A 19,628-nucleotide genomic window follows, 5' to 3' on the forward strand; every position below is an offset into this window, starting at 1 on the left:
TTTGTGTTATGGTAGTAATTCTTTATGCATTGCAGTGCCGTAAAAAGAGCGAGTTGAAAGAATGTTTTTTCTTTTTTCTGTCCTTTGTATTTTTGAACAACTTTCCGCTAGTGTTTTGTATACTTTGAACTTTACATAAAATTTTTGTTATATTTTTGTTACAAGAATTGTATTGTTTTGCATATTTTCTTTCCCGTATTCTTTGTATGTAATCAACACTTTTAGACTTTAAATTCAAATTTGTAATTTGTATTGTTACATTTGTGATCGTGTACGTTTTTTTTGTTTTTATTTTCATAACAAATTATTATTGTATTTTAATTTCTAAAATATTTTTTTAATTTTTTTCTTAACATCCTGTGTTCATGTGTTATTCTGTTTACTAACTATCAGATCAATCTTAACCTAATAATTAAAGCAATTTTTATGTTATACATTTTACTATTTGTTCCTTGACAACAAACACCATTGTTTTCCAAGCATACAAAGCTATAAATAATGCGAAATAAATTAACCAAGTTCTGGTCTGCAACTGGTATTTTGTAAAACTAGCACTGATATTTAATATGTGATTACTATGATTCACCTGCTTTCTAAGCTAAATTGTCTTCAAATTTTCCTTTTCCTTGGATTAACCCACTGGGGTGCGTTCTGCTGTTCTAGTGGAACAGGTTCATTAAAAAATCGCAACAATATCTAATGTCATCCGTCTTTCTCGCCGATGGCATCTTATGGTGATAGGTAATGTAGCACCGTGCCACGTTTGAAACGAGTTTTTTACACGGTATTTCCCGTCTAATGAACGAAGAGGAAGAGTGTGAAGTAAAAAAACTGAACTAGACCGTACATACCTTGCTGTCTCGTATAATGAAGGCACGCCGTGCGTTAAAATGAGGCTTTGGATAAAAAGTCGTCGGTACTGGTCGATGTTGGTTTAGTCGTTTGAAAGCCTTGGTGTGTGAGGAATTTCAGCTGGTGCAATGCATTTCATTAGCTGGTGGTTGGAGTCGGATGACGATCGGTCCAACAGTACTGACGAGCTAGGAGACAAGGATTGGAGTACTTGGAACGCCACGTTTGAAAAGGTATGTGCCTATTTTCAATGAAGCTTAACTTACTGTCTATTAACTCTATTCTTTCCATTCCAGAATCCACCGGCAAACCAAGACTTTCAAACAATTCGCGCCCTCACCTTAGCAAAAGGGACACTCTTCGAGGATCCTTATTTTCCGGCCAATAATTTCTCCATCTACCAGTCGAATCCACCCCAGAATGGAGAGCGTCACATTGAATGGAAACGGCCGGGAGAAATTGTAGAACAGCCCAAATTCGTTACGGAGGGTTATTCCCGGTTCGATGTACGCCAAGGTATTATCGGTAACTGCTGGTTCATATCATCCTGTGCCACTCTTACCACCCACCCTGATCTTTTTGAGCGCGTAGTGCCACAGGACAATGGACAGTTCGACGACGCCAACTATGCCGGGTTGTTTCACTTCAACTTCTGGAAATATGGCCAGTGGGTTGAGGTTATAGTGGACGATCGGCTGCCGGTAAACGAACACAACAAGCTGCTCTTCATAAGCTCCTCCGTAGAGGACGAATTTTGGGGAGCACTGTTAGAGAAAGCCTACGCAAAGCTGCACGGTTCTTACGAGGCACTAGACGGTGGAACGGGACGAGAAGGAATGGTCGATCTTACCGGTGGCATTACCGAGTACTACACACTGAAAGGCACCGAACCGATCGATCTGTTTGACCGGGTGGAACGAAATCTTGCCCGCAACTCGTTGATAACTGCTGGTATTAATGAAGACGAGAATGGGCAATTGGCATCCGTTAGCTTGGTACCGAAACACGAGTACTCGGTAACGAAGGTGTCGCGGCTGGATGCGAAGCGTCATATGCTAGACTTTGGCGATGGCATAACCGAGGATGTAAGGCTAATTTGTGTCCGCAATCCATGGGGCAGAGGAGAGTGGAGTGGAGCCTGGGGCGATAACTCCATCGAGTGGATAATGGTGAACGATGAGAAGATGGCGGAACTGAACATCGTGCAGGAAGATGGCGAGTTTTGGATGAGTTTTAAAGATTTTGTAAAATATTTTAACGATATCAGTGTGTGCTACCAGTGTCCGGGTAATATGAGCGAGGAGCTAAAAACACGATACCCTTGGGAAATGGTGACCCAGGCTGGAGAATGGAAGCTTGGCAGCACAGCAGGTGGATCGGACGCCAAGAGTTTCTGGAGGAATCCACAATACTTTCTCAGCATTGGAGAAAATTATTTGGATAAAGAGGAGTACAGTGCGCCTAGCTTAAGCCTTACGATTGGATTAATGCAAAAGCACCATCGTGCTAAAGGGATCAGCTTCTTGTCGATGCGAGTGCTTGTTTATCCCATACCAGACCACGTAACTATTAACCATCGATCGTTACCGGGTGCGTTCTTCGAAAATGTTGCGCCCGTAGAAGCCGAAGCCGATTTCCAGACGGCCCGTGAAATTGTGACCCGATACACACTACCACCCGGAAGGTACGTCATTGTCCCACATACTTGGAAACCACACCAAGAGGCAGAGTTCTTGTTACGCATGTTTGCCGATGGACGCCTAGACAAGGTGTGTTACTGTGCCGGGTGATGTGATAAGATAGTTTAATTAATTGACGATCGTTGTATCCACCGGACACGAAATGACACCAACACGTGTGACAGAAATAGTTATTTGCAGGGAAAAGAAATTACTCACTGTACGAAATGGAATGTTATGTCCCACGCGTTTGTCGAACTTTTTTTAATTAAAATAAATGTATTTTTAACACTGTAAATCCACCTTAAGCATCTGTTTAGCATCTTAAAAACGAAAGGAAAAGAGAAAGAAAGCAACTCACCGAGAGGAATGTCTAAAGTTGTAGTTGGAAATAGTTTTGCAAACATATTTCATCCCGCGTCGCCCGTTGAAGGTTAGAAACCGGTTCACGGACGCCGGAAATTTGGACCTTTTTCAAGGTTCAATCTGATGAGCTATTGGGGAAAAACACGTGTATTTTGACCTGATCGCGGACCCGATTGTGACGTTTGGGAATTCCTTGTACTTAAAATGTTCTCCGTTCCGCTGTCGGAAGTATACTGTTCCCGATGTATGGGCGTAGGCAGGCAAGCATTAAAGACACCAGTGGACAACACATTACACAAAATTTACATACAGGAGAAACCCTCTTATCGGATGAGTTACACCCCTGTTCGTAGCACACAATAAACGCTTTTCCCCTTTTAGTGTGGGCATAGTAACCATTGCCTTTTTCGTCTAGTGGTGGGTTTTTTTTTGCGCGTCCACCGTATGTAAATATGCTCACTCAGCAACGCGAATAGTATCTCACCCCTTATAGCACTCGCGCGGTGTCGTGTCCTCTAAAACCACAACACTGTAAATTTCGTTCGCCAGTTCACTCAGCGGGTTCGTCGCGTTTAGTTTGGTTTGCGTTCCGGTGCGCGATCGCGTGTGTGTATATGCCAACAGCTTCCTAACTCCCCACCAGCGGCACAAGCTCAGTTTGACGTGTGAGTCACACGACCAAAACAAAACAAACGCTGTTATGCGTCCGTCTATAGGCAATTTCGTGAATTTGTGATTTTGGAGTGAAAATAAAGTATGGTTGCAACGATTGCTTTGATGTGAACATTCTTCCGCGTATGCGTTTATCGATCTGTCTGGCGTGTTCGCCATCAAATTAAAGCGATTAGCGTAAAAATAACTCCGTGCCAAAGGTTTATGCGACGTAGTGCCAACATCTGCTTACCAAAGTACACAGCAATAGTTAGCGATATTGAAACATTTGCAAGTGTTTGTTCGTGAAAGAGTGTGCGAGTGTTTGTGCGTATTGTTTTTTTTTCTTCTAATTTTCATTTTTGCACGCCGTTCCCGTGCGTTGTTGTTTCGGTTTCGCGTATTCGGTCGCGTATCACGTGTGTTTGTTCCGCTGTTTTGTGAATGCGTGTCGAAGGTTACCGGACCGGTCTCGTCTCAACATAACTTTCTTACCCTAAAAGGCAACTTGCCCTTTACATACCGTCCTTGTGCTTACTATTGCCACGATGGCATATTACAATCAGAATTACCACTACCCAAAGAACTGGAATGCCAACGGACTCGGATGGATCAATCCGGCAGCGTTTGCACAATCGCCACCCGCCTCCCAATGGCCAACCGTGCCGACACCGTCCTCTTCGGGTTACTCCAGCCTCAATCCATCCATTTCCGGGCAGTCGCTGTCGTACGGATTCAATCCGAATGTAATGCCGGCCCTTCCGGATAGTGGTGCCGGATATCCACCGTCGAACTCATATCTGCCCTATCCGACAATGGGTTTTGCGGCGTTCGGTTCACCGATGGATTATGGTATGCCCGATTTGCCGCCCACGGTGCCGGACGCACTGTTGCGGGGCAGTGAACCTGTTGCGTCGTGCGAAGAAATTCCGTTCCAAGCCATCAGCATACCGATCGCAGAAGGAATGTTCTCACCGGTAAGTACATTGCGTGGGTTCTTATTTGGGGTTTCATCAAATCAAATCACAATCGAATCGACTGTTTCAGCAAACATGGTTCACTAAATGTTTGGCTTCATGAACGCAAATTTACAGCAAAATGCCCTTCAGCACATTCAATGTCAGACATGATCCGTGTGATCGTTCCTTTCAGCCCAGATCTCCGTTCTTTGTTGTCTTGCAAATTTCACATTTAGCTCAAGGGAATTAATGTCCTACCGAATGATGGGTTTAACTCTGCCAGGCAGACAGTCCAATAAACAGCGACTCTGTGATGGAAAGTACGTCCAGAGAGTAATACTATTTTTAGCCAGTGAAGCAGTTACGGCTTTAGTTCACAAAACGGACAAGCTACAGTAAATTTCTTGGAGAAAGACAAGTATTCCGAACGATTGCTGAAAATAATGTTTTTTGCTCATTCCACATGTGCACTTTGCTTCGGAAATACAGCATCATACTTCTGCTGGGTGGTTGAAAAACGGCACCTATGTGATAATTTGCTATGGCAATGTTTTTATTCAATTTTACATTTTCTCTATGTTTTGATAGTGTTCTCTTTTTACTTGCTTAGTAAAGTCTTATTTGATAAGTATAAGAAAGTTAACTTTCATCATTCCCATGTTATTTCCAATAAGACCAAATGCCGGGTACTCAACGACACTCACCAGACCTACCATATCAAGCGTTTTGTTGCGTACGTTCTACAAACATTGCGCATGCGTTGTCGAGAAGGCTTCACACGAAGGCAATATTGGAGATAGATACTTGGTTTTCCAATTTTTAGCTTATTTGGTCCTGTATTTTGCTTTTTCTTTTTTGCTGAAACCTCTTTAAAATTGATAAACTTTTAATCTATAAGAAACAATGTGTTAATGATGACTGTTTCTGTCATTTAACAATATATACAACAATGTAGTAATGTTGTAAAAATTAACACCCACTGATAAACATGTTGTACATAAATTATTTTTTATTAGCAATTCATTGATAGCGAAACGGCCTTGACCGTTGTTCATGACAAACATAAAAAAACTCGATGATTCCCTCATTTGTTGGTACAGTAGATTAGCAGCAAGTGTTGAAAGGTCTTTTTCTTCTAAAGATCTTATGATAACATGGCAAATTGTTGATAAATCTAACTAGATAGTCACAACTTATTTGATTAGGAGTGTATCTTATCCGCCAAGCTAAATTTCGAGTCCAATATCTGTAGTATCTGGGTCGGCCTACTGTGTCCGGCGTTATGCGATCATCCCATCGGTTATCTTATCTTAATTGAAAATGCTTCTTTCAATTCTTGGAACGTAAAAATGCCGAATAACCAGTATACATGGCTCTTAATCAATTACCTACCTGAAGATTTATTGTTCCCCTTATTTGTAGTAATAAATATGGGAGCTAATCGAAACATTATACAACAATTATCTTTATAGTGCATTAATCTGTCTTTTATGTTTTGGTGGAAATTGAGTAGCCCTGAACGGTTCACGGACTCTAAGGCAGGTTCATGAAAGATTTGAAAGCGATGTATAAGCGTTTGCAAATATAATATTGAACTAATTTAGTTAGCTTTACACATCGAACGATTGTAGTGCGCAATTCAATAATTGAAGTTATAATTTTTGAATTTTTTAAAGGATGTCGTTAGCGCACCACTTAACATTGAATTGTAATTTGTCAACACATGCGTCAAATTCCATTTCCCAAGAAACAAATCTAGCTGACAATCACTTTGGTGTTCTGGGGCACGGAATGGACAAAATTGTAAAAAAAAATAATTACTAGTACAACGCTGATTATCCGTGCTCATCAGAAGCCGAACCCCCCCCCCCCCCTTCATAACCGAATAACGCGACAATAAGCACATCTCCTTTTATTGATAGTAGTCAATGATGATAAATAGGGGGGCTTTTCCAAGTGCACGTGTTTGTTTTACAGCGATAAAAAGTTAAAAAATATATCTGTAACTTTTGGCCGACCTCGAGCATATTGCATCATTCACTATTCAATCATTCATTTCTTGCCGCAATGTGTTTTGCAGATTATAAGTCAAATCGGCTTTGGACTCCGTGCTACACAAATAATCCGTCACTTGGATAATTGGCATTTCACTGAACTCCTATGCAGAATGGCCTGGCTAACGCTAAATTATGGAGTTGTGTTGGTAGCAGTGCTAGGACGTACGATCGATTTAGTTGGACGAACAGAAACAACGCCGATATCTACTCAATGCGATCTCTAAAAATCGCCAAAATTAGCGTTAAAATCAGAATTTGTTGTGTGTCAGGGTTATTTCGTCCCAACAATTTAAACAGGTTTATAAAAGAATTCATTCGTAGACCCTTTTAGCATGTTTACATTCCGTTACTAACAACCATCAAATAAGCATCTTATGTGACGCCAGCCTGACGTGCCTAGAGTTCGAATTTGTTCATTGGGTAGCGAGGTTGTGTGTTTTGCTCACCACAGGTTCAGAATAGGTCGGTTGCTGTTGTTGTTTGACTTGTGCCTGGTGTTCTCGTGGTGTCCGTTCAAGTCGTCGACTAAAAGTGTGCCTTCACTGCATTTAGGTGTAGGTAAATCAAGATTAGACGTGCTTCTTGAGCTGCTTGCGATATCTTGCGTGTGTGTTTATCGAATTAGATTGGTGAAATGTAAAAAACAAGCCGTTTGCAGTACGTGAATCTGGTTTCCAGCTCATGTGATGACGTTCTATTCACCCGTTATGGTTTTTTTGTTCACCCCCCTCAGCCAGCCAGTACACAGTTCCCATCCCGAATGCAGAAAATGATGTCATCGGTTCCCTCACAAGCGGTGGAATGTTGTTGGAATAAATCCAAAACGATTAAGAATGGTGGTGTCATAGCTTTGTGGTACATTCACAAAAGCATGCTATCTTCTGAGGCGGTTCTAATCGTAGCAAACATATGGAGGTTTATATTGCACCTTGCATTCCGCATGTGTTGTTGTGCGGTGCTCGGTGAAAGCTCCACATGTAAACAAATCACTGTCATTAGAGGTCTGGTGCGTTGAGTACATTAGAAGAAAACACTGAAAGTAGCAACAAAAATGATCACCGTTTGTATGCTTTCCTAAGCATAAGTTGTACGAAATTCGTCCACAAAACACTTCCACTTGGTCGCTTCTCATTCTCATGTGCGTGTAAAAATGTCTCAAAAGTGGAATTTATTTATAGTCATCTTCCCCCAAAACGGAGACAAACCCTCGGTGGGTTTGCTTGTTGCAGGTTTTGCTTCGTTTTCTTTCGAATGTGTGTTTGTGTGTGCTTGCTCGGACTAAAAGCAATTTAACTGCCACCCGAGAAACATAGAATCGGTCCCCTCTCTCATTCTACAGTGTATGGATTTTTGGGTTGTTTCGAAAACGGAAATGTGTGAACCCTCTCCTCTGACCTAGGCCTACTATTTCCCTCTTGAACAATTCCAGCAGGGAAGCGGTAAAGGTTGAAACGATTTTCCCGTCTCTTTGGGCAGGGCAGTTACGCAGCGTCGCCGGAGATCGATGAGTGTTGAGTGACGAAGCAGTAGGGGAAATATGTAACGGGCTGGAAAAGACGGTCACCCTTAGTTCGCCACTCACGCGTTCGGTTCGGTGAATCAACCCCCCAAACGTGTCACGAGTTATAATTATTACCAAGCGTATGGATTAGTCATGAAGGAGCGGCAAGTTTATGTGGAGAAACCGATCTTTGATATGGATATGGGGCTGTATTTGTAATTCGGTTATTAACACTGGAATTAGTAGCTATTGCTACAATTGATCAAATTCCTTAAATCAATCAATTACAACTATTTGAAGCGACATGTGTGATGTATCATGTTATAGTAAATTGATTGGAAGGTGTATGTTTTTTTTTAAATTAAGATAAGATAACTTGGTTTATGGCGCCAAATTCACACGACACTTGAGAATCGTTTGCTTATCTTTCAATTCCGGTAAGCTTATCAAGTTTCCCGCACGCGACCCTTTAAAGCGATAAAGTGAAACCGGTATTGTGAAGAGCCCACAAGGACGATTGTACTGTTTGCAAACAAACAGCCGAAATGCACATAATGGTCAAGTGGTGATGTTTATGATTCAATAATTGTACCGATATGTTTGTGTTTAATCATCACAATCACGAACGCAAGATATTTGCCAGCTCCACAGTAGCCGACTAATAGAACGATTTCTTTCAAACGCTACTAACGATCGAATATGATGTCCCTTGTTTGCAGTTGGGAACACACTTGAATCGAACCGAATAAACCTGTCAGCGACCGTCAATCAGCACCATGGATGAGTTAAAGGTATAGACGACTGATACGACGTAATGCTACCTAAACTGATCGTTCTAACACATTTTGATTCAATTCTCCAGGGCCTCCTGAGCGGGGCCGGCAAGCAGCTGTTCGATGCGGCCGGTCAAGCTATTACGAGTGCTGCCACCGATTACATCGGCAGCGTCATCAACGAGATGTTTGTCAAGAAGGAATCGGACACGAAACGCTTCTTGCCGAGCATTAAGAACATGAAAGTGGTAAGTGTAAACGACGCATCATCCGACCCAAGGTTAAGCGCACAAAATCGTTCCGTACGTTCCGTGACATTGAACGATCTACGCTTCTCACAAGTAAACCGGCAACCTCGAAACCGGCTGGCTACGTTGAGGGGAAAAAACAGGGAAGGATTTATCTGTGGTAGTGCAATGACAAATCTAAACGAACCGGTCAACCATGCTGCGGCTGGCAGCATTAGTAACGAATTAGCGTTCATCCGGAATACCCCCTCGGCACAGCTCCCGTCGCAGCGTCTCGCATCAATGTATCAACTTCACTCCGCTAGTCTTGGTGTGATGCATTCCAATGCAAACTAACCGTAACTATCGCAACATTGCCTCACGGCTCACGGGTACATGGCGGCAACAAATATTCACAAACAATCGTGACGGCCTTCGGTAGGGAGAGGTAACGTTATAGCAAACTTGATGGAAAGGTGGCACAAGTACAGCACAGAGTATCATTTCCACAACGATTTGCCTTGATCGAAGGTCGAAGAAAACTATTCGCTTTCCGTGATGTTTTATCAATTCCTCTCTGCGAACCAGTATGCAAACAATCAGCGAAGTTTTCAAGCAAATACAACACCTTTGCTTTATGCTTTGTAGGAATAATTTTATCACCTATCCCGCTGGATGAATTATGGATTATTGTTTAATTAAAACTAATACCTCGTTGTTAGCCTGCGAACCAACGATAGCGATTAGTATCGAAAGGTAGCACTTGCTTACAATAAGAGCATATTTATGAAATTTAAATTACTCTTTTTTTCATCGCGGACCCCAACCAAGAAACTTTTCTTTTTCCATCAAACAGTAAGTTTGAATTTTAATTGCCAAAGTTTTGTTCGGGTGTGAGAAACATGATTGCATTGCTGATTGCCGTGGGCAGCGTTTGTTAGGAACATAACGTACGGTTGCATAAAAACTTACCACTCGGAACTAGGTGGGAAAAAAGGGGAGGAAAAACCCCCAGAAAAATGGTTCTATTCGTCCTTATCGATTGTTGCACAGCACGATTAAACTATCTTCATCGCGTAACACACTGCATGTTACGAAGACAACGGGCGTCAAAAACGACCTCATTTCGAAGCTGTCGGAAAATGTGACTGGTGATTGGGGTAACTTTGGTCTGCCAGGTTGGCCAGTTATGTTGCAGCTTGCAATGTGAAACGTTTAACTTCATATCGAAGGATCGTGTGTAGCAAGGGAAAGCAATATTTGTGTAAAAAAACCTCAAAATTCGTATGTTAAAACCATTGAAAATGTCCTTTATGGGTGATAAAACGTGCCGGGTTGGTGTAGTTAGTCGGCAGGAGTGTGCTGCACCGGTAAAGGATACGCTTCTTGCCGATGCTGGAAGGAATAAGAACGGACGGGAAAAGGGCACTACACTGCAGAGTGTTGTGGAAGGACGTATCCTGAATGTAACGGAAGTGTTGCCACGCTTCGGACGTCATGGTCGTCGAAGGCGGAACAAGTTTAAGGATGTTTCGGCGGAGGTAAAATCTATCGAATAAGTATTATGACGACCCTTTGGACGGTCGGAAAGAACGAACAGCTCAATGCTTTTACGGCAACACGGGATACTAATGCATTAGCAGCGGGATATAGTAGATTTCCAATGTCTAAAAGGGGATAATTTTGGGGCAACTACGTTCGTGTTGTCTTAGTCCAACGTTGCGTTAACAGTTTTGTGTCGCTTTGAAGTCGTGATGATGCTTCATTCTGAAAGACATCGATGCCGAACACAGCGTCACCATTATCACCATAATCGAAGTTATTCTAAACGGCTGCCAAATCTTCGACATTGTCCCGTTCATTGTCGTCGATGGACTCCAACACCTTCCAATAATAAATTCCGAAGGAATCATATATTTCGGGTTAAAAAAGTGCTTCAATATGTCGATTCGATGTGATACTATGTGTGGAAAATCGTGTAACGCCTGTACTGATGAATATTTTCTCTCTCTATTTTCCCTTCTCATGCCGTCGCTTAGCTTGGAGAGCGCAGCAGAGGACAACGCCCAAGTGCTGATGTGCAAGATTTCTACCAAATTCGCCAACAGTGCCTCGAGAATGGTACGCTGTTCGAGGATCCCGAGTTCCCGGCGACGGCGTCCTCACTAATGTACTCCCAGCGTCCAGACCGACACTACGAATGGCTTCGTCCGCATGAAATTTGCGATGGGCCGGAATTTTTCGTGGAAGGATTCTCTCGGTTTGATGTGCAGCAGGGCGAGCTTGGCGATTGCTGGCTGCTGGCCGCCTGTGCCAACCTTACGCAGGACCACAACATGTTTCTGCGCGTCGTACCAGAAGATAACAGCTTCGAGGATGAGTATGCGGGCGTATTTCACTTCCGCTTCTGGCAGTACGGCAAGTGGGTCGATGTAGTGATCGACGATCGACTGCCAACGTACCGTGGACAGTTGATCTACATGCGATCGTCCGAACAAAACGAGTTCTGGAGCGCACTGCTCGAGAAGGCGTACGCGAAACTGCACGGTTCGTACGAATCACTGCGCGGTGGTACCACCTGTGAGGCGATGGAGGACTTTACCGGTGGTGTCGCGGAAATGTACGATCTGAAGGATCAAACGCCACCGAATCTGTACGAGATCATTGAGAAGGGCTTTAAGCGTAACTCGATGTTTGGATGTAGCATTGAGGCGGATCCGCATGTGCTTGAAGCGGAAACATCGGAAGGTTTGATTCGTGGCCACGCGTATTCGATCACGAAGATTCAGCTGGTGGATATTGAAACACCGGGACGGTCGGGTAAGATACCACTGATCCGGCTCCGCAATCCTTGGGGCAATGAGGCCGAATGGAACGGACCGTGGAGCGATAAGTCGCCCGAGTGGCGCTACATCCCGGACGAACAGAAGCAAGAGCTCGGGCTGAACTTCGATCACGACGGAGAGTTTTGGATGTCTTATCGCGATTTTACGCGCTATTTCGATCGGATGGAAATTTGTAACTTGAGCCCGGACTCGTTGTGTGACGATGAGTTCACGCGGGGCAAGATCCGCTGGGAGATGTCCATGTTCGAGGGCGAATGGGCCATCGGCAGTACGGCGGGCGGTTGTCGCAACTATCTCGACACATTCTGGCACAATCCGCAGTACATCATCCGGCTGGAAGATCCGGATGAGGATGATGCGGAAGGCAACTGTACGGTGATTATAGCGCTGTTACAAAAGAACCGTCGTTCCCGGCGCAACATGGGTGTGGAATGTTTAACCATCGGGTTCGCCGTGTACCGTGTGACCGAGCGCGATCTAGCGCAGAAGCCGCTAAAGTTGAACTTCTTCAAGTACAATGCTTCGGCGGCACGTTCGCCCGCATTTATCAATCTGCGTGAGGTGAGCTGCCGGTTTAAGCTGCCGCCCGGTACGTACGTGATCGTACCGTCCACGTTCGAGCCGAACGAGGAAGGCGAATTCATTATCCGTGTGTTCTCCGAAACTGCCAACGGTATGGTGGAAAACGATGAAAACGTCGGCGTCGGTGACATCGATGATCGGGTAAGTTAAGAAACTGTTAAATATGGACTCAAGTCCAGAGGTATGAGATAAAGTAGCTAATAACATCTTTTCCTCTTTTTTGCTTTAATTGTAGATTGCGCCCGATGTACCCGGCTACGTTCAACCGTCTCCGCAACGGCAAGCCATGGAACGTCTGTTTCTGGATGTTGCCGGTGCGGACGGTGAGGTTGACTGGGTTGAGCTAAAGCGCATCCTCGATCATTCCTTCCGTGATGGTAAGTGTCGCTGCACTCGTGATGAAATTTATTGGGTCGCCCCGGGGATTTCATCTTTCCTGCCCTTATCCTTGTCTTCTCGGTAGTTTTGTTTTTCGTGCACCCCAAAATGGTTCTTTGAAGGTCAAATTTAAAAGGCGAGATGCATTACAATGTGTTTCTTGCATGCATATAGTCTATGTTTGGTACTGGAATACATCAGTTCCTCTGTTAATGGGGAATTTAATGAAAATTTGTACATTCACACATCGAAAGCGTATAGTTGATTTTTTATAGTTAAATCGTTTCTCGTTAAACTAGGTCAATGTGTTAAATAGTTTATAGCCTTTGTATAGCAATTACATATTGTTTGGAAATAGTTTCAGACAATCAGCTAGACATAATTTCCATTTCTTCGATAAGCATTATATCTTGCCCTAGTTATCAACAGATTAATCGCATATTTATTGAAATTATTTTATTAATACAATCTCTCACAATATTAACCTACATTATTTGCATTCGTGGTTTTCGGTTTGGTAGTTGTTTGAAGGAAAAATCGTATGAATGATATATCTATTGGAATTGCCTTGTTAAACCATCTCGCATTACCGTCATGTATTACTTTTATTCGTTTAATTTTATTATTTTTTAATATTGAATCAATCAATCCTAACATAAGTGAGAGATAAACCGTATCACAATGGTAACAGCAACAAAAAAGAATATCCGTTTAGCAAATAGTCTATTTAACGAATAACAATTGGAATGCCCATGTAGTGGGGTTGATATTACAGAAAAAAAATCGAATTTAAATATGTATCCATTTCTCTATTGCAATTAGATATTATGCTGTAGGACTAATATTTACTAAAACTCTACATCTTTACGTAAAAAATTATCGTTTTATTTTATTATTTTACTTAATATCTCATTTCCGTAAAGGATTTATTCAACAAACGACTTCATTGCACTGGGTAGAGATTTCATTTCGTGGCGTTCTAATTGCATTGCGAATCGCAAAGAAATGTTTCCAGTGTTGAAAAGGGACACGACGAAAATGAATCGGTTGTCCGGCGGTTGTTGAAATAGCCCTTTAGCAAAATAAATGATTCCGTTCTCATTTAAAATAAGAGCCGTAAATCGAAATTTTAAATTCGTGTCCCAAAGCGTAATATTATGCTATTTTACTCTAATAATGGAGCTAAATTTTGGGGATAATTATTAGCAGCTTGTATTAATCCGTGGCAAATAATAATCCGTGGATTATTATTGTAAAATGGTTAAACTCTGTATCTGTGACTTTTTTGTAATTCGTTCGATTTATTCATGTATTGTAAAAACCTTAGTGTTATGTTCAAACTGACTCTGCTATACTGTATTTTCGTTAGTCTTACCTTCCTTCTATGGTTTGTGTTTGTTAGTATGTGGAGTAAGTGTTAATGACCGCTCTCAAATTACGACCTTCACAATCAACCATCGTTTATGAGATCTGTTATCAACGGTTTCTCATATTGTTTATGTTCTTTTCTTTTTCTTTCGTACTGTTTTCGTAATCGTATCATAATCACGTTCTCGTACCGTTTCTTTTCCCACCCCTTTTAAATTACCCTAACTGACTGACCGTTTGATTTAACATCCGACAACCATTAACACTATTCACCATTCAACTACTTCATCCATCGATTATCTGTTACTCGTGATGTGATTGTGTTGCACGCTGGGGAAAAAATAAAACTCCCTCACCTACGGCTACCCTACGATACATCGGTATCAACGGTCCTTGTGTGTGGTTTAATGGCACCAATCGTAAACCATCGGCACATAATAACGATGAATACCTACAACAACAATAAAAACCTATCGACGATGCGTACTGTGAACATTCTGCTGCTTTTTCAACCGGTGTGGGCACCACTCTAGATCTGCCGAAAACGTCCTCGCTGAACGGGATAAACCATCAGGCGTACGCATCGCAACAGAACGCCGAGGTCGGTAATGGGGCTGGTCCTGGTGGTATCGAGGATCTGCTGAGCATGCTGCTAAACATGTGCTGCAAGGGCATCCAGGGATCGGGCGATGGCGGTGGCAGCACACATCCTTCCGGACCGGCCAATCTGGAAAGTCAAATCGTACCGAACCAGCCGCTGCATGGTGAGAGTAAATGCATTTGTATACCTTTGATTTGTTTTTTTCTAAATGGGCACTGTGGCCCCTCCGCTTTATGAAGTGTTTGGATATGTTTTATTACATGATGATGAAGCAAGATGTGCTACTTAAGTGGAAGAGATACAGGGAAATTATTATTATTCCAAAAAAAATGAAAGGTCTAAACGAGCGCTTCCGTTTGCCTGTTATCTGCCAATGGTTTTTTTGCTTAGCGAATTTAAATTCTTTTTCATTGCCACCATGGACTATCAAACCTTCCAATTTAAGATGCGCCCCAAGCTAAGAGTTAATGGGCAGCAGGTTAAAGGTTATCATTACTTCAACCGCTTGCAATGCTTGTGTGCGCATTTCGAATAGTGTATTGGCACACAATAATTGCACCGAAGCTTCGGTTTTGATTTCACATTTCGGTTGCTACTAATCCATTTTGCTTTTTGTGTTGTATGTTCCGTTTACGATCGACTCGATGTTTCTATCTCTGTGATTTTTGCACTACAATGTTTGTTTTTGCTTCATTCACCAGGAAAGGTGTATCTGTTTTGTGTTTGCATTTGAATGTTTTGGGGTTTAGTTTTTTCTTCTTCGTAAATGTGATGCGAAACACTGCCAGGTGTATAGGGAGTATTTATTGTATAGTTTGATCTAATTATAGCTTACCCTAGGGCACGCAGCTTGGGTTGGAAAAAATGTTGGGATGGGTGTGGGAGTTACATTTTGCCGAATGCTTTATACGTTTAGTTGATTTTTTACGTTCGCAAGGGACTGTTGAATTTGCAAAGAAAAGATAAGGATAGAAAGAAGGTGAAGCAAAATTATCTCAAAATTGAGAATAACATGATAATCTGTTATTAAATGTTTAAATATAAAATATTATACAAGGGAGATTATTACGAACAAAATCAAATTAGTACATTCAATGCATCGATAAACTTTCTAAATATTTTACTAGTAACAAATAGCAGTGTGTGTAAAATAAGTGATTTCTATTTTAATCTCTAGTCGCTTTTTGCTCCTTTATCTTTATCGTTTATTAAAAAAAGCAAAAAAATTGAACGTGGTAACATACGTATATAAGACTGAAATTTACTAAAAATAAGTAGTACTATTTAATCTCGCCGGAAAGTACAAATACGGAATATGTTTCTAATATATTTTTTATTAATTTTCTACATTAATTTATTTGCTGGCAGCAAGATTTACTAATCATCATTAGAATTGCTAAGCCAAAAATGATTATTATGACATTTCTTGCCTAGTACTTCTATGTCACTTAATTTTGACAGTTCTCTCTTTCAAGTGGTACAAACGTCATTTAGCGTAACAGCAGTAAAAATTGTTTTGCTACTAAAAATACTATGACACGATCAAGTATATTTATAAATATTTCGCATAATTTCTTCTAATAATTATTAGTGCTTTAATAAAAACAGAAAAATAATTACCATTACCATCAACAGAGCAGATTTTACGATCTCCACAATTCAGTTGCACTACTGTTGACGTTAAGTATTAGATAATTATCTCTTATGTGTCAACTAAAACCCATGTATCTATCAACAAACTGTGTCTAAAAGGATGAAAAATTACGTTGACACTTCATAAGTCAACTAACAGCATGAAACAATTATTATACTTAAGCTTAAACAGTGCTTAAATGAGGTTTATACATGAGTTTATACATGGTTTATGGGTTATACATGGTACAGTTTATACATGGTTTATAAATGAGGTACAATTATGAGACAATCATCTTCCTGAAAGTTATTTTTCATGACTTTTCAGTAACTTGATGTAAGACAATAAAACACTTTTCTTATCTATTCGCTACCATTTAAACCCAAGGTACAGTTACGTGGAACATATTATTTGGGATTTCACAAGCCATTCGCAATCACTTCATTTTGTGTTGTTCTAATCGGTTCAGTGCTTCAAATCAAACCACTCTGTTTACCTTTCCACCCATTTATTATGCTATGGCGGTGTTCGGAATTTCCATCCAACGTTTCAGCGTGGGCATTATGTATGCTGTGAACGTTTGCTGAACAGAATGCGTTGCATTTTTGGCAGGTAAAAATAGGTTCGATGGTGCATTTTTATTTCGTTCCTTATTGTTAAGTTTGTCAAAGATGCTTATTGCTAAGTTAAAATTAAAGTGAAATTAAAAGCATTACATCAAATTGCATTAAACAAAATAAACATTAGGCTAGAACAACAACAAGCGCAAGCATCTTTAAATGAATGGTGGTTCTGAGCATGCTTGTTGGTTATGTTTGTAGGAAAGGAAAAATGTGATTTTCCCTACATTATGTTTATATTCCTAGTTTTTTTTTTGTTAAATTGTACTGACTATTTTCCATTGTACTGTTCACCACCCTTTAGAAGAAGATTCCCCTAAGTAAAAATTATGTTTGATTAATGTTCTTCTAGCCATCTACAGGTATCTGCAGCACATTGTGTAGAGCTATGTATCTAGCGACCATATTGCAACGAGCGTCCAATATTCTTTGCTGCTCATCTCCAAGCGTGATCAATCCTTTAGTTGTTTCCAACCTTACCTTGTAGTTTCAATGGGTTTTTGTATGCTCTTGAGTAAACAATACTAATCTGATGTTTTATGTTTCTTTCTTTCTTGCACACACACACACACATACAGACAACATCTCCTCGGAGGGTTTCTCGAAGGACGTCTGCCGTGCGATGGTAGCGATGTTGGATGTGGATCATACCGGCAAACTTGGCTTCGACGAGTTCCAGCAGCTGCTGACCGACATCGCTAAATGGAAGGCCGTATTTAAGCTGTACGATACGGAGGGTTCCGGTCGGCTGAGTGCGTTCCAGCTACGCGAAGCCCTCAATTCTGCCGGTTACCATCTGAACAACCGTATCCTGAACGCGCTGGTACATCGGTACGGTTCGCGCAGCGGTTCGATACCGTTCGATGATTTTATCATGTGTGCCGTCAAGATTAAAACAATGATCGGTAAGTGATTGAGTTGTGATTTTTTGCTATGTTTAAAAGGGCGTCCTAAGCTGACACATAACATTCCTTCTTACGCACAGAAATCTTCCGCGAGCGCGACACTGACGGTTCGAATCAGGCCACGTTCAGCATGGACGAATGGGTTGAAAAGACGCTTTACTCTTAAAGCTGATCGCCTGATATATGGTCACCCATTCATACACCATTCATCACTCCTGTGTTGCATTTTTCTGTACACTCTCGAAAGCGCTTTCCACCGTTTGCTGGAAAACCGTTTACAACTTTACAACACAAACGACATTGTTTGATTCAGGGCAGCTATCTACTGCAAACGTTGTGCATAAGTTAATATTTTATTTTACATTCAATTTCGGCAATATTGGCACAAAATGTTACAAATTCAAAAAAAGGTTAGTTTAAAACTAACGTGTACGAAACTTACTTATTCTAAACGTTTCCTTCCCACACGCGTAAAAGGTCCACGAAAATTCCTCTTTAAAACATAGGACCTTTTACAAGAGAAACAAAATCACGTGTCTAACACAATCCCAATTCGGTACCGCGGACGCACACGTTTACGCTTGTACACTTCTACTCCGTGTCGTCGTTGTATTGTTGGTTAGCATCAACGCGCCATCATCGTTCTATACTAAGTACGCTAAGTATAATGAGGGCGGGGGCGAAAATGGAACAAATTTTAAATCTTAAATCCGCCCTAGGCGCTTTTGGTATTCATGTTATGCGCCGTTAAATTGTTTGTTTTATCTTTTTCTTTTCAAATTTTGTTAAAATAAAGTATTTATGAATTACTTTAAATGTGATAAGTTAGCGAAATGTTTATTTATTATTGGTGACAAACAAAGTACTAGGCGCCTCCATACACTTTGACACATATCCGATTTGACAAGATGAGAAAATGGGAGGATGAAATAAGTTAAATTAAAGATACTACTTTACACGACTATTGCCAGTCCAGACTATTGTATGTTATGATATTCAATCGAAAAGCAAACGGATTCACCACCGTACAGATGTAAAATAATGTAATGTGTTCGTTCGGAGTATGTTTACCACCCTGTGTCGACGGAACACATTAATCTCTAAAGATGTAGAATATTTTTGAATTAGGCAAAAACAAAAACACCCCACATTCTGCTTCCTCACATGTCACAATTGTCTAAACGAAGCAAATTTATCGTTCTGCACTGTGGCCCTTTTTAAAATAATTCTTCCATTGACACATCCATCTGGCGGTAGCGCTGACTGCGCTGATCTGGCTGCATGGGGATTACGCTATTTTTAAACCGACCAATGTACATCGGTTGTTTCAGTTTTGCAAACAGATGTTTTTTCCTCTCATCCGCGTTGTACATGTATGGGACATCATATTTAGCTAAGTAAAACTACGACCAACCGCAATGTACGCCCCAGGGTAGGTTCAAGGTGTAATTTGGTTGAATCGTGAAGTTGGCATTGGAATTGGCAAATTGTGCTCCACAGTGAATTGAATTTAATTCAGTTCGGAGATAAGAAATAGATAAGGTTCACACTAATGTGTGAACTTATTAATTGTGCTAAGTTTGCGATTAGTAATTGGCTTACAAACAAATGGATAAGGTAGATTACTGAT

The 19,628-nt window shown here is 41.2% G+C and overlaps 2 protein-coding genes across 7 annotated transcripts; both read left to right on the forward strand.

The window, feature by feature from the left end:
• The first annotated feature begins 800 nt into the window (after positions 1–800).
• On the forward strand, positions 801–2,839 carry LOC125768377 (calpain-A-like). Its single transcript, XM_049435945.1, has 2 exons — positions 801–1,085; positions 1,149–2,839. Exons 1-2 carry the CDS (start codon positions 981–983, stop codon positions 2,640–2,642), a joined length of 1,599 nt encoding a protein of 532 aa, XP_049291902.1. The 5' UTR covers positions 801–980; the 3' UTR covers positions 2,643–2,839.
• A 531-nt stretch (positions 2,840–3,370) lies between these two features.
• Positions 3,371–18,822, forward strand: LOC125768354 (calpain-A-like). 6 transcript variants are annotated; one of them, XM_049435883.1, is made up of 8 exons: positions 4,414–4,525; positions 8,785–8,856; positions 8,928–9,086; positions 11,105–12,634; positions 12,729–12,870; positions 14,773–15,003; positions 17,672–17,998; positions 18,079–18,822. In XM_049435883.1, the coding sequence occupies exons 2-8, from the start codon at positions 8,842–8,844 to the stop codon at positions 18,162–18,164; spliced, it is 2,490 nt and encodes an 829-aa protein (XP_049291840.1). In that variant the 5' UTR covers positions 4,414–4,525; positions 8,785–8,841; the 3' UTR covers positions 18,165–18,822. The 6 variants fall into 6 exon arrangements, with proteins under 6 accessions (XP_049291835.1, XP_049291836.1, XP_049291840.1 ...); XM_049435881.1 differs by lacking the exon at positions 4,414–4,525 and adding an exon at positions 6,509–7,122; XM_049435880.1 differs by lacking the exon at positions 4,414–4,525 and adding an exon at positions 6,509–7,118.
• Positions 18,823–19,628: the final 806 nt, after the last annotated feature.

The sequence above is a fragment of the Anopheles funestus genome, chromosome 3RL (assembly GCF_943734845.2).
Source record: "Anopheles funestus chromosome 3RL, idAnoFuneDA-416_04, whole genome shotgun sequence".
Lineage (NCBI taxonomy): Eukaryota > Metazoa > Arthropoda > Insecta > Diptera > Culicidae > Anopheles > Anopheles funestus.

Coding starts and splice junctions, on each gene's coding strand:
- LOC125768377 (XM_049435945.1), top strand. CDS start 981: ATGCATTTCATTAGCTGGTGGTTGGAGTCGGATGACGATCGGTCCAAC. Junction 1,086..1,148: donor GGAACGCCACGTTTGAAAAG/GTATGTGCCTAT, acceptor TTTCCATTCCAG/AATCCACCGGCAAACCAAGA.
- LOC125768354 (XM_049435878.1), top strand. CDS start 4,097: ATGGCATATTACAATCAGAATTACCACTACCCAAAGAACTGGAATGCC. Junction 15,004..17,671: donor ACCGAACCAGCCGCTGCATG/GTGAGAGTAAAT, acceptor ACACACATACAG/ACAACATCTCCTCGGAGGGT. Junction 17,999..18,078: donor CAAGATTAAAACAATGATCG/GTAAGTGATTGA, acceptor TCTTACGCACAG/AAATCTTCCGCGAGCGCGAC.